This window comes from Cydia strobilella, chromosome 15, assembly GCF_947568885.1.
Source record: "Cydia strobilella chromosome 15, ilCydStro3.1, whole genome shotgun sequence".
NCBI lineage: Eukaryota > Metazoa > Arthropoda > Insecta > Lepidoptera > Tortricidae > Cydia > Cydia strobilella.
In genome coordinates this window covers 3,722,653-3,737,903 of record NC_086055.1, presented here as the reverse complement: position 1 = coordinate 3,737,903, position 15,251 = coordinate 3,722,653, and the positions used below count along the sequence as shown (strand labels likewise).

At 37.6% G+C, this 15,251-nt stretch overlaps 1 protein-coding gene and 1 long non-coding RNA gene across 2 annotated transcripts in view; both read right to left on the bottom strand.

The window, feature by feature from the left end:
• LOC134747791 (uncharacterized) overlaps positions 1-15,251 on the bottom strand; it is a 329,663-nt gene that overhangs the window by 130,490 nt on the left and 183,922 nt on the right. The window lies entirely within an intron of this gene.
• The window catches only part of LOC134747752 (ammonium transporter Rh type B-B), an 83,783-nt gene that overhangs the window by 61,937 nt on the left and 6,595 nt on the right, over positions 1-15,251 (bottom strand). Inside the window, exon 2 of the mRNA XM_063682377.1 lies at positions 3,471-3,604. Within this exon, the coding sequence (XP_063538447.1) occupies positions 3,471-3,588 (118 nt within the window). The 5' untranslated portion in view covers positions 3,589-3,604. The remainder of the gene's footprint in view (positions 1-3,470; positions 3,605-15,251) is intronic.

Here is a 15,251-nt window from a genome sequence, read left to right as displayed (position 1 = left end):
CATATTTCTGAATCAAAAGTGGACTTGAAAATCTTTTAAGGAGGTTGAGAGGTCGAGAACATTTTTTTTCAGTTAGGGGCTTGAAACTTCGTAGTTTGTGACAGTCAAATCTCGTGCGTTGTATAATTATTAACAAATAATAAGCCGTCTCTACTGCTATATTTTGCTGCATAATGTTCTATGCTCATGTAGAATAATATAACCACCAACATTCAAATCCACGCGTACGAAGTCGCGGGAAACAGCTAGTAATAAATAAGCCTATGTCAATTAACGTATCTATTTATTATAAATTTGCAAATATATTATATACCCATTTTTAGGACAATAAATAAATTAAACACATCAATGCCCAAATCAACAAACTCCAAATTGAGTTTCAGTTCAATATAGTTAATTTATTCCTCATTAATGTGCTGTTTATACAACCTTCCGCTCGCAAACGCAATTGTATAGGAAATTAGGCAAAACATGCGCCCCAAAATAGGCCACACAAATAAGTCAAATCAGCATCATGAAACATTAAAAGATTTTTTCTAATCGTCGACTGTAATGATTAAGATTTCGTATATCAAACTGTAATTATATATTATATTTACAAGTAGCACTCTTATGCGTATATAAGTCATATACACACACGTACACTCACACACAAACAATATATGTATACAGTTGCACACACCTTACAACCTATTGAAGACAGACCGATCGGAAATATATGTATATATATATAAAGGGACCAGGCTGAAAATCAGCGCTGGATATATGTACACAACATATCTAGCACAGGCTGAGACTGGGACCCATTGCCTATAACGGTATGAACTGTAAATGAATATACCTACCTACTATGTTTAAGATCTACTTCTTCGTATTGTTATTACTTAATTAAGGTTTAAGGAATATAAGATTTCTAGTTATGGCAATAAACTTTTTTTATCTTTATCTTTATCTTAATTGAGTAGTTTTCATGTATGGGCTCCCAACTCAACTGTAATAATCATTTCGAAACGGTTTAGTCAATTATAATGAGTTTGACCAATCACGTGGCGCCGCGGTTCAGTGAAAAAACGCGCGACTATTTCATGAGTAATACCTATTCATATAGTATGCACGCGTCCTTTGTATTACTCTGAGATCCTTACCTAATTTTCTTATATTAGAAAAAGTATTATTTTAGATGACTCGTAGAAAAACTATTGTATACAATAGTGATATAATCAAGCTTTTCAATCTCGTGCCTTCATTAGGCCACTCAGCAAACTTCGTGGCCTAAATACGGTACTCGACTGAAAAGCTCTCTAATAGATCACGATTGTATAAAAATACTATTACTGCAGCAAGGTCATTTAACCCTTTAACGGTCCAGATTTAAAAATCACCTCTTTAGTTCTCAAAAATTGCATAAGAAAAAAATATAAAAAGATAATGTCACTTGGTTGGTCACTTTAAACGTATAAATAGTTAACTGAAACTTAGAAGTGCCAAATATTGACCTTAAAATATCGGCACTCTTTGCTTCTCTTGATACGGGGTGATTTTTGTAACAGTAGTTTACCTGTTTTCAAGCACATACAAAGTGGCAGTTGATTCCGACGTTTAGGTACAGTCGAAGGCAAAAATATCGATCCAGAGAAATGGCTCAAAAATATGTGAGCACGACTTTATTGTCTAACGTGTAAGAGCGTACACATATTTTTGAAACTTTGGGAATGTATATACATATATTTAAGCCCTTGACTGTACCTATTAAGGCTTCAGTTTCAGCAGGCGTGGCTCACTCCGCGATTTCGTAGCGTCGCTATAAGTACATGCGGCCTACACCAATTTTGGTGTCTAGCAGTAGTACCTAGTTGCCGCGTACCGCTATGGAACGGACGCCTGCTCGATCTCTCGTAATAGACGCGTTTTATTAGAGAGTGCATGAACTTTCTGAGAGTGGACTTGCTATGTAGTTAATAGTTAAAATAATGGCCATATTGCGTTACTCGACATTTCGTTTGCTCCAGTTAGCGTCAATTAATGGTCTGCATTCAATTAATCCTGGGTATTAATTGTAAAGATAATTCGCACTCATTTCATGACGTCCTTGCATAGACTTCCTCAAATAGACTTTGTATTCTAAAGCGTCTGAAGAAAAAGTTAGTCGGTTGTCACATGAAAATGGACACTTAAGTTATTTTTGTCAATTTACGCCATTTAGAATATTTTCCAAAAAACACAGGCCAAGTGCGAGTCGGACTCGCGCACGAAGGGTTCCGTACCATTACGCAAAAAAACTGCAAATAAAAATTACGTTTGTTGAATGAGAGCCCCACTTGAATATTTATTTTATTCTGTTTTTAATATTTGTTGTTATTGCGGCAACAGAAATACATCATCTGTGTAAATTGTAACTGTCTAGCTGTCACGGTTCATGAGATACAGCCTGGTGACTGACAGACGGATAGACAGACGAACAGACGGATAGTGGAGTCCTAGTAATAGGGTTCTGTTTTTACTGTTTGGTTACGGAACCTTAAAAAATTAAACGACAAAATTTTTTATCGAACCTGGTCACAAAATTTCAGTAGAATCGGTGGAGAATTGCAACCTGAAGAGAACATACAAAAGCATTTTCGCCCAAACTAAAATGGAGACAGTCAATAAACAAGAGTTTTTTCCTATAATCGCGAGTCATTATTTACGCTCCATCTAGCAGATATCTCATCTGTACCGCGTTTGCCCACGTCCACAGTTCATAAGGTCCAGTGCCTCCTTTCGGAGACGGCGGTGCTCAGCGAAAAATTTCGAACAAATTAATTGTTTTTACACGTCGAGTGCGCTTCTGTTTAATTATAATGGCTGTCGTGTTTAAAATAACTGTGACGTACTGGGATCTTGGGATTAATTGGTTATATAAGGTTGCTAATCAATGCTTGTTGTTGCCAATTATGTATGATTTTATCTTTTATTTAATTAAACATCGCAATTATGTTTGTGTGTTTGCGCAAATATTTGTGTACTTTTATGTCGTTATTTGACATATTGCTCTGAATTTGTGCATGCCAGGGCCAGACCTTTTTTAAGGGTTCCGTACCCAAAGGATAAAAACGGGACCCTATTACTAACTTCGCTGTCCGTCCGTCCGTCTGTCCGTCTGTCACAAGGCTGTATCTCATGAACCGTGATAGCTAGACAGTTGAAATTTTCACAGATAATGTATTTATGTTTCCGCTATAACAACTAATACTAAAAACAGATTCAGACTACCTACACCAGTAATGTAGCCAGCAGTAATGTCGCGCTACAATCAGCAGTGTTGCTGGATTTTTGGCGTTTGCGACGGCAGTAATTTCGCGCCGCATTACTGTAGCAATAATGCTGGTCTAGTCTGAATTCGAACGAGACCTTTATTATCGGGGCGAGGCGTTAGTGCTGCGGCGTTTTAAATTTCCTCGATATTTTTTTATATAAACAAATAAACTTACCTCGAAGTTGGTGATGGTTGTCGCCGTCATACTTGACGAAGACGAAGAAAAGTGCCGCCAGAACCAGCTGGAAAACCAGTAGCGGCAGGTACTTCATTCCGGGCGCTTTGGGCTCCATTTCGGGCGCTTAGGACCTGATGGCAAACAAAACATTGTTTTTTACTAAAGCACATAACATGAATAAAATCTAAAGTATAAGAGCTATACAATTTAATTTTTTTATGCTTAATAAGTCCACTATTGACATCATGAATATCCCGAGAATTTTGTTTATCGGGTAAATTCCCAGCCCAATTTATAAAGGTTCAAAAAAACGACGTAGGTAGTGCCCTTGCGCTTCGCTTTGCTCGTCTTGGCGGTGGCACTACCGTGCCCCCAGATTAAAATGTTGTTAAATTGTGGTGGTTATGGACTATTTTTGGATTAACAATGATTAGTTTGGAGTTGTATACTTTAATAGGATAGCAAGATGTATATGTTTTGGTTATAATTTTACATTGATCGTGTCTGAAATCGTGATTCTAACCTCATTCACATTAAGTCCGTATCAGTGGAAGAGGTTGAAGCAGGAATTAAACGAATGAAGGCTAACTGTTCGGTCGGGCCCGATAACGTGCCGGCGTATATCTTGAAAGGGTGTGCAGAGAGCCTGAAGATTCCGTTGCATTTTATTTTCAACTTGGCCCTCAGTACTGGGTGTTACCCGCATCATTGGAAGGTATCTAGGGTAAGACCGATCCCAAAGGGGAGTGATGTTACTGCGGTGGGAAATTACAGGCCAATAGCTATTCTTCCTACGCTGGCCAAATTGTTTGAGTCTATACTCCATCGAACTCTATCAGTACAGACTAGACCTCTTTTGTGTGATGCTCAACACGGTTTCAGACCGAATCGATCGGTAAACACAAATCTCCTGATTTTGGTCGATAGCATTTCGGAACACCTTGATAGAGGTATCCAGGTTGATGTACTGTATCTCGATTTTAGGAAGGCTTTCGATCGCGTGGATAACGATGTTTTGCTGCAAAAATTAAGCTGCATTGGCTTTTCTACTGGATTGCTGAAATTCTTTGCAAGTTATCTACGTGATCGACTGCAATTTGTCCGGCATGGTTGCTTTGTCTCGGCTCCTTATCATACTCGATCGGGCGTTAGTCAAGGCTCCATACTAGGACCATTCCTGTTTGGAATAATGATTAATGACCTCCAGTCTGTTCTAAAGTCATGTCAATGCCTCCTTTACGCTGACGATTTGAAGTTAGTTTACGGGGTGGAGCAAGAAACCGACTGTCAATCATTGCAGGCGGACATCAACTTGGTCTTTCGGTGGAGTATGGAGAACAAACTTCTTTTCAACCCAGCCAAGTGCAGTGTCTGTACCTTCAGCCGTTCGCGCGCTCCAGTACTTGCGCAGTACTTTTTGGGATCAGAGCCTATAAATCGTGTGTTTTCTGTTAAGGATCTAGGCGTGGTCTTCGATACTCGTCTCACATTCCACGAGCACATAGTGTCACTTGCGACCGACTGCTATCGAAGACTGGGCTTTGTAATCCGTAACTTGCGTAACTTTAACGATCCACTGGCTATTAAGCTAGTTTATAACGCCTTGGTGAGAAGCAAGTTAGAGGCTTCGTCGATCGCATGGTTACCGTATGAATCAACTTACGCGTTACTGCTGGAGAAAGTGCAAAAAGCTTTCCTAAGGTTTTTGTACAAGAAGATTTATGGGTACTACCCGTTCCTGTATCCAACCAAGTATCTCTTGGGAACCCTTGGATACAATTCATTAGAAGTCAGACGGACCTTTAGTTTGCTATCTACTGCGTGTCGAACACTGCGCGGAGAGTCAGATTGTCCGGAACTTGTGAGCCGCCTCGTGCGACTGTTTGTTCCAGATGTCTCCAGAATAAATCTCAGGCCGCGGAGACGCGTTCTTTTAGCTGTGCCGGCTGCGCGAACTGTGTCGCGAAGAAACTCGCCACTGCCGCGCGCTCTCTCTCTACTTAATGCGCTCTTGGCGTCAGCACCGGAATGCGATTTGATTGCATGGCGATGGGTGGCTGTGAGAAACGAATGCTTGAGGTTCTGTGAGGTGATGGACGCTAGGCCCTCGAGTGTAACGTAATGTTTGTTATCCGTGTGTGAAATGTAATGTAATACTTAGTGTAATGATTCTATGTTGTTATGTGTTTAGTTTCATGACGTATTGGTTTACTGTAAAGTCGTGTAAACGTATTTATTTATAAAAAATAAATAAAAATAAATAATTGAAATGGAGTTTAAATTTTGGTGAACATTTAGTATTCTATGAGTAACAATGATTAGATTGGAGTTATTTACTTTAATAGGATAGCAAGATGTAAATATTTTGGTTATAATTTAACATTAAAATGGAGTTTTAATTTTGGTGATCATTTACTATTATTGGTTTAACAATGGTTAGTTTGGTGTCATTTGCTTAAATAGGATAGCAAAATGTAAAAAAATTGGTTATCATTTCACATTAAAATGGATTTCTAATTTTGGTGATCATTTATTATTTTTGGTGGTAAAAATGTTTTTTTTAAATATTTTTTTACTATATTTGGTAATCAGTTAAATGCCTTTTTTTCGGTATTGGATATACCTATGTAACGTAGTTGTATTTATAATGTGAATAAATGAATACTTTAGGCACATATTAAGTCACATAACTCTTTTTGTAAACCTAAAATGACCTACTATTTTGGTGGCATTTTCTTTAATAGGATAGCGAGGTTTCTAATTTTTATGATCACTTATTCGTTTTGGTGGTAAATAAATGATCAAACTAAACTACTACTAGCATAGCTGAGTTGGCCCTTATAATAATATAACGTGAATAAAATATTGCTCTCACGTTCACAAACACGCGGTGTCAGAACAAAGGTTACTTAGGATGCTCCCTCACTCGTAAAGATTACTTCGCGCGGAAGGGAGCGAGCCGTGGATCACTTCCCGTAGATCGTGCAATAAAATTGTTCATCACACTTGCTTGTAAAAGGTGTCCATGCGGTCCGTAAATTCATAATTTCGACCTAGGGATGTAATGTATTTTTCCATCACACTTGCTAGGCGATGCGGCCCGCAAATCCTAAATTCCAACTTTGGGCTGTAAGGGTTCATCTACATATCGTCACAACAACAGGGGGAGGGCGGGGAGGGGGGGTCGTTAATTGCATGTTAAAAATACGCAAGTAAGTATAACGGGTTAGCTCTGACTGACTAGCACGTTATCTTTTCGCAGATTAGCAAAGTAATATTTTTGTATTTATTCCACTTTACTTGACTGAAGATTTTCAACCTTCACTGATGTAATGCGGGTGCATAACGGTCAGCGGAAGTATGGAAAATGAGGTTGAAGGGGTACTTATCGATAACAGGATTGTCGATGTTTTTAGGGTTCCGTACCCAAAGGGTAATATCGGGACCCTTTTACTAAGACTCCGCTGTCCGTCTGTCCGTCTATCTGTCACCAGGCTGTATCTCATGAACCGTGAGAGCTAGACAGTTGAAATTTTCACTGAATATGTATTTCTGTTGCCGGTATAACAACAAATACTAAAAAGTACGGAACCCTCGGTGCGCTAGTCCGACTCGCACTTGGCCGGTTTTTTATTTTGTCAAGCACTGTACATGTATAAGGAAAAATCTCTAGGTCTAGGTAGTTATATATCTTTTGTATCTCTTCTGAATCTATATCTAAATACTTTGTTGGAAAGTACGGTTCGCCTAGTTAGCATCAGTAATTTAATATTTTTTTGCTCTATCTAGTGTTCGGTAGATTGATCTTTGGGAGCACATGGAGCGAAAATATTATACGGAGCACTGGGTCAACTGCGATTGTACAGCAGTGTTTACATTCTTCAATATTAAAGCTATTTTACACAAGAAAATTTTAAATGTTTGGCTTCAAAAAATAAGAAAAATAATACTAAGACGAGGTAGAATCGAAGATAAAATGGTTGAAAAATAACGAATAGCTATCGACAATATATATATTTTTTAAAATGTATGTAGGTCTATGTATTATGGTTAAACGTATTTAAGTATGTGTATCTATATTAATGTTTTGTGTTGTTTGGTTATATTCGACTTTTCATATTTTTTTCCTTTGCGCCACCTACCGTATATTCTAATTTTATTGTCTCCGATACCCAAAGTTTGTCTGGAAGAGATCGCTCTTAAGCGATAAGACCGCCTGTTGTTACCTCTATCCAATTGTTTTTGTAAACTAATGTGAGGTGAGCAATAAAGAGTATTGTATTGTATCACTACCTAATATAACACAAAATCGCTTCCTGTTGTCTGTCTGTCCATGTATGCTTGGATCTTTAAAACTAAGAAAAGGATTTTGATGCTGTTTTTTTTTAATAGATAGTGATTCAAGAGGAAGGTTTACATGTATAATACATCAAAATTGCACCCGTGCGAAGCCGGGGCAGGTCGCTAGTTGTAATTTAATCGTATATAGAATTGAAAATAGTAAACCGACATCAGTCGCGGAGATGTAGGTATTTACGAAATTACCGTATATAAACCTTGCAATATACATATGTAAGGCACAATTACTTTTTCCCCTCACTAGCTCGGAAAGTTGTCTTTTATCCTTCAAAACAAGCGGGGAAAAACGCGTTTTATCCACTAGTGGGGAAAGTCATTTGACCTTGGATGGAGCGTGTTTAAGTAGCTTGACAGATAACAAAACGTAAAACGCTCATGATAATGGTTCGTTCGATATTAATTATCATTAAATAAATGGTTTGAGAATCTAATAAAAAATACCAAATTTAGCTTTATTTAATGATTTTAAGTCATAAACCTTAAAATTCCATAAGAAACGTTTGTTTTTTATAATGATGTTAAATATAACTCTAAACGCACAAGTTGAGTCGATGCAATTTCAAAACGCATCGTTGACATTTCATACGTCAGAAATGTCAACATTTGTCAACAAATTTGTCAACAAATTTTTTACTTAACTTTTCTCACCGACTCGCGTAAAAATACACAACTTCCAGAGTTTTCTGTTATAATATCGTAAAAAATGAGTGATTCCAGTGGTGAAGATGATCTAACGCCTGTGGATGTTGCACTTTCTTCGCTATAGTGAGGTGAAAAGTTTTGTGTTACACACGGGTGCAAATGTATTTTACTTCTCGTGTGTTGAAACACTCGCTACGCTCAGGATTCTATTTTAGAACCACTCGCTTCGCTCGTAGTTCAACTATAGAATCCTTTCGCTTGCTCTTGTTTCAATTCTACACTCGCGGGTAAAATACAACTTTGCATCCTTGTATAACAAATAACTATTACATAACAGTACCTTCTCAATCATCTTGTAATTAATATAATACGCCTTGATAAAAAATATTCTTTTAAATGCTCTCAGTGTACTTTTATCTGTTCTGGATGTAAGTATATGTATATGTGTGTGTGTGTACAAGAAGTATCTTCTCTGCAATAATATATTGTACAATATTGAATGTTAGGTATATTTCTATGGCTTCATAATTTCCTTTTCCATTCGAAAGCAGAGTCGCTTTTCGGCTTTCCAGATAGATATTCATACATTGACCCGCCTGTTGCTATCTACATTGCACGCGCATAATTTTATATTGTTGTCTCGTCCATGATGCTGGTTGTTAATGTCACTGTGCGAGTTTGACAACATGATTATGCGCGTGCAATAGAGATAGCAACAGGCGGGTCAATGTATGAAAATTTATCTGGAAAGCGTCTCTTCTTCAAAAATATTTTCGTTTCTGATACAGGGAATGCACAGCCTATGTTATCGTTGAAGGATCTTATGAAACTTTTCTAATTTTCGTACCCAGCTCAAGTGGATTCTTATTCGTCAGGGTCGTCACTGATATTCTAACCCTTTTTGGGCTTTTTGTAATACCTACCCACTTATTCTTTTCAAGACCACTCATCCATTACCAAGACCATTTAATCTGCCGTCTGCCCCTGAGTACGTAAAAGTTACTAGGCTATACGCTATGCTTACGTTAATATTTAATATAAACTACACAGATTTTAGTCATGTCTAAAAATGTATAAATTAAGTATCTTTACGTGTACCTACAATCAAGATCATGCGATATTTCAGTTTATTAATTTCAATTTATAGTTTAGATACATGGAGTGAACGCTATCAATAGTTATTTGTGCAACAAGAGAGGAAAGTTGGTTTTTATTGCGAGTGTTGATTTCGAATCCCGAGTGAGCGAAAGATTCTATAATTTAATCACGAGCGAAGCGAGTGATTCTAAGTTATCTTGAGCGTAGCGAGGGACTCAAAAACACGAGATGTAAAATAACTTTGCTCTCGTGTTGCACATATAATTTTTCACCTCAGTAGTGAGAACATATTAAAGGTTAAAATGTATTTCGAATTTGTAATAGACCCCGAAGTATGAAGTGGCAATTCATGGCCTTCACTAAATTAAAAAGCTACTTTGTTTCACTTTCTGGAGTGACGAAAGTAGGCTTGTTCGAGCTGCTAAGGTGAAAAATAATTATTTATACACTTTTTCACCTTACCCTAACAAATTAATGTGAAGAAATGACCACATATTTATGACCTGTACTACAAACTTGTTTTTCAAGACCGCCTCCATCAGCGGCGATAGCGTGGAATATTTAACACGGTATCGCGTGCGACCCTCAACTAGAAACCTCAGTAAATAAACAATACCAGCCCTACTACCACAAAGGTCATAATGGAGTGGGCTTTTGTGGGCGGTTACGATCTTTTTGAAGTAATTGTTGTTGGTGAAATTACGTTTTTCCCGGGAATGTTTTGGTTGAGCGGTGACTTGTGTGTATGGGTGCTGGAGGGTTTCAGAGGGTCTACCGCGAAACACGAAAGTCGAAATTTCGTTGTCTGCCTCTCTATCGCTCGACTATGCATGAGTGATAGAGAGGCAGATAAAGAAATTTCGATTTTCGTGTTTCGCGGTAGGCCCTCAGAATAAGCTACTGATGTAATTACCGAATTACCTATGTAGGTGGATACTCATTTAGAAAGCTACATACTTATGTATTTTAAGCAAAATAAGTACCTACGTACGTAAGATATTTATGTATATAGAGCTTATATTTCTTTAATATTATATAAAAACCAGGGCTCGGAACCGGTATTTTTTAAAAACCCCGAAATAGCCCAATATTTTGAATTTTTTTATGCTCATTACGTAGGACTGAATCATGTATTTAGGAAACAATTTTGCATTATTAAAACGTCCCATTAAAAATGAAATTATAAACAAAAGAACGAAAAAGAACGTAATAATACCGGTGTTTTTGTATGGAGCAAATACCGGTTTCCGACCCCTGATAAAAACAACGGACACAAAAATACAATTAAAAGTTGACTAATTAAAAGTTTATTTTAGCCTGCCTGTAGGTGTGATAGCAATATATTATTTAATAACTTACTAATTTCAATCACGCAAAAACCGGGCCCACCCATTACCAGATCGCCGGACGATATCGGCCTGTCAGTTGTTCGGAACTGTCAAATTTTGATCTAACTGACAGGCTGATATCGTCCATTGGACTGGTAATGGGTGAGCCCCTTTACCCTGCATATTATAACAGTACATTTTAGTACTAGAGATCTGACCAGTAAAATTTAAATTTCAGAGCTATTGAAATAAAAGGTGAAAACCCCCGTGATGGCCTCTTTCGTCGCAAGTTTCGCGCAGCGCGACATATATTTTGTCCCCTTCTAATTTCCTGGCTTTACGCCTCTTACTATGCCTTTGTTTATGCCTTTATAAGGCAGACGGAATATATTGCCTACCTGATTTTGAACTTTGTCTTTATGTCCTATTCTGTTTATAGCAATAGAGCGGTACTGTCATAGTAAATTTAGTAACCATAGTAAATAGTAAATTCACTGCCATCTATCGATACACTTTAAAACTAAAAATGAAGATATAAAAAAATTCGATAAAATGTATTTAAATATGGATAAATGATAATTTTATGTGCATTAAGTATTTTTATATGATTTGAGCCATGTCCTTTCACTGATATGCGTTAAAATTGTTAAATAACAAACTAAACCGTCAACGCCCTCTATACGAGAGTAGGCCAAAGGTAGTGGCGCCATCTGATCGAGAATCAAATTTTCGTGATTTTCGAGGCACGTTTTTTCCTTAGACTGTATCCATCTATTACGGAGTTATAATATCTATCTTTGGTTTATAGTTTATAGTAACAAACGTCAGCTGATAATAGATAAGTAAACAGAAGATCCCGTCTGTTTAAAGGGTATCCGTTCCATTTAGATACGACCTGATATACCTATCCGTCAATCGAGATGCGTTCGGATCACAGTGATATCAAAATAGAGACAATACCGAATGCCGCTCATGTTGCTGATATTTGACGGCCTAAGAAGCAGTCCAGAGGGTCTACCGCGAAGCACGTTCGACGTGTTGCCTCTCTGTCGCACTTGTAAATTCGTATGCAAGTGTGACAGGGAGGCAACACGTCGAACGTGGTTCGCGGTAGGCCCTCAGCTTCGAATCCTTGTAAGGGCATTTTTTTTTATGATGAATAGGCAGGCGTTTGACCACGATCCCACTTGATGGTAAGTGATGATGTGGTCTACGGTGGAGCACGCTTACCTATGAGATACCTATTAACTCTTGCCTTGAAGAGCCCCAATAATATTGGTGTGATAACCGCAAAATTATTCCTGATGAGTTGTATGTTTTCTACGTATTTATTAATAATGTATTCTAACTATCTTTTGGTTGCGGAATACGTTCCCGGACCAAATAAGTGGGTACTTCTATGGACAATACAAAATGTGTCTAATAGTACAATACAGTACAATTAATTCTCTTTGGTCTAGTGTATAGGTAACTACTCTCTGTTACCTATTTTACCGCGTAAAGATACAAGGGAGAGAACATATTTAATATACTGTCGTACTACCACTATAGGTATATCTGTGTAAGATTGTTCTATAATATTAATTTATTTGTTTCACACTAATTCTAAAATACCAATTCAGTTTTTTTTTACAGGACCATATTTTGACAATTTTGGTATAGCCAGTAGCAAAAGTTGGTAAGCGGGCGAGGTGTTCAAAATTACCTTGACGCGCTCTTATACTCTTAAAATATATTTTGAACACTTGGGTGCTTAGCCAACGTACCAATCGTTAACGCTCCGTGGGGTAGCGTAGTCATCTCTCTCTATCGCTCTTCCTTTAGTGCGACAGTGACAGTTGCGTTTCGTTCTCTACGGAGCGTTAGCGATTGTCATGTTGTCAAGCCTGGCCCGCTTAGCAACTTCTGCTGATATTACTATTAATAAACTATCCACTCTTATCTTATCATAATCGTTACATAACAGATAATGTAATTAACGTACCTAATCTTTATAGCTGCGAATAAAAAAGTACAAGGTTACGCATTCTTCTATTGTTTTAATTAAATCAGTGGATCACAAACTTACGTTTCTTATTACTGATAACATTAAGAATTCTATTATTAAAACCTGCTTTTGTAGTTTTTGATTAATTTGAGTCAAGTCAAAGCCAAAACATTATTTATTCAAATAGCAACAAAGTGTTTTGATACCACCTTGAAAATCGCTCAAGCTGATGGTTGCATGCGAAATGAAATGAAAACTGTGCATGAGATGCGGATCACCAAGACAATTGTCAAGGTCATATCAAAACAAGATCAAAATCGTAACAAATTATTAGATCAGAATCGAGCTCAGTCGTAACTAGATAATTTACTAATGAATGTCCTTCGCAACTTCACATGCAATTAAAAAACTCCTATAGTTAGTGTTCATTTTATATGTTACTGGAAATGGGTTTAATACTTCCGTACTAAAAAGAGACCTAATGCCTTTTCGAAGAGTTAAATCATTGGCAATTGGATCGTGCACAGACGTATAATATAATAGTCTTCTTAAGAAAATATATTTGTAGCAACAAACTCAGCAAATGGGTTTACAAAATAAGTACTTGCGTGAATCAACTTCTTCTTTTTACTCATTGCTATTGTTACGGTAACCTGGGTAACTCTTAAACCCCCTGTTTTATGGTGCCTATATAAAATAACCAAAATTACTTTGTTGTATTTAATTAAAAATATTTACGCATTTGTATATTTTTGATTCGCTAAAAAGCCACAGAAAAAATCAATTTGGATTAAGAACTAGGTACTCTGTCTCCGACTTATTTACATTCAGAAAGATAAGACGATTACATCAAAGCATAGCAAATTCAATACTAACACGCAGTACCTACGTGTAGTTCTGAGATCTATTTCGATGCATATATCTGGCACCGGGGTTGAAATTACTGCTCTGCGGCGGTCGCAAATTTCGTTCCGATGTCGGTCCGCGTCCGAACGGTCATTATGCAATTGCCTACACGCCATTTGATGAAAATTTTAGATTTAATGCCTTAGCAGAAGCTTGTTTATTAATGAAGTTTGAAACTTTTATGAGCAGGCTTATAATCGAGCTTTATGGTCGATATATGTCATAAACTATTTAACTGGACCCGGGTATGTCCTTAAACTACGTCCAAAAGAGAGGTATGGGCACTGTGAATGACATCTCGCTCTGTGTGGTAGGGCACAGGACAGATGTCATTCCAGATCTAGAGCAGAGCCCAACTGGGGAGGTACCTCCACCTTACAGAAAACCGCAGCCAAATAACACTAGACCCTACTAATAGTGTTGTGTTCCTGCCGGTGAGTAAGGTTGCCAGAGCTCGAGGGAGAGGAGTGTTAGGGTCGACAACGCGCATGTAACTCCTCTGGAGTTGCAGGCGTACATAGGCTACGGAGACTGCTTAACATCAGGCGGGCCGTATGCTTGTTTGCCACCGACGTAGTATATTAAAAAAAAACATAACTTAATATAAAATGCTTGCGGGTAACGAATCTTAGTGATCTTGATACAGTTTTAAGAGGCAGGTGTCGATTTTAAGGTGACTGTCCATTTGTAACTGCCGCTGCACTGCAGTTGCGACGTTACGCGGTGCCGCACTACTGTAGCAGCACGACTGCGGCTGTTGCGGCGTGCAGTCGCGACAGCGTTCGTTGATGGCTTGTCAATGTCAAGTCATATAATGTCAGACGTACAAATAAAATACTAATTTACTTTTGTATTTTTTACGTGAAGAAGCGAGTGACGATAATGCTACATGCTACATAAAAAAGAAGACCAGTTTGCCTTTCTACAATAGTCAGAGTCCGACGAAGGCAGCTACGCAATATTAATAAAAAATCTGATATTTAATGGTGATCCTTTATTCAGATAATATTGCCGATTAAATGAAAAGCAATTCAACATTGAATGAGACTTAATAATTGACGAAATACAATCAAATTACTCAAATAAAATTAATGCAGAGGAAAAATTATTCTTAACATTAAGGTAAGTTCACAATGTGAAATTTTCTTCCCCATCCTCTTGCCTAAATGCGTGACCACCAGGTGACCACCGCACACAACAATCCGATGCGATAAATAAAATTATTTGTAAGAGCTATAAGTAATTGCGCAATTTACACTTCATATTGTCAAGTTTCCTATTTGAAACTGAAACACAAATTAAAATCCCTCTTGTGTTGCAGGTGTCCATGGGCGGCACGGCACTCTTTATGATATGACCGTGCATCCATATAAAACTTGACGGGCGAGACAAGAAATCCTTTATGAAGAAAGCTATTGTCCTCACCTTGGCCGATAGAAAGAACTTCAAATAAATTAA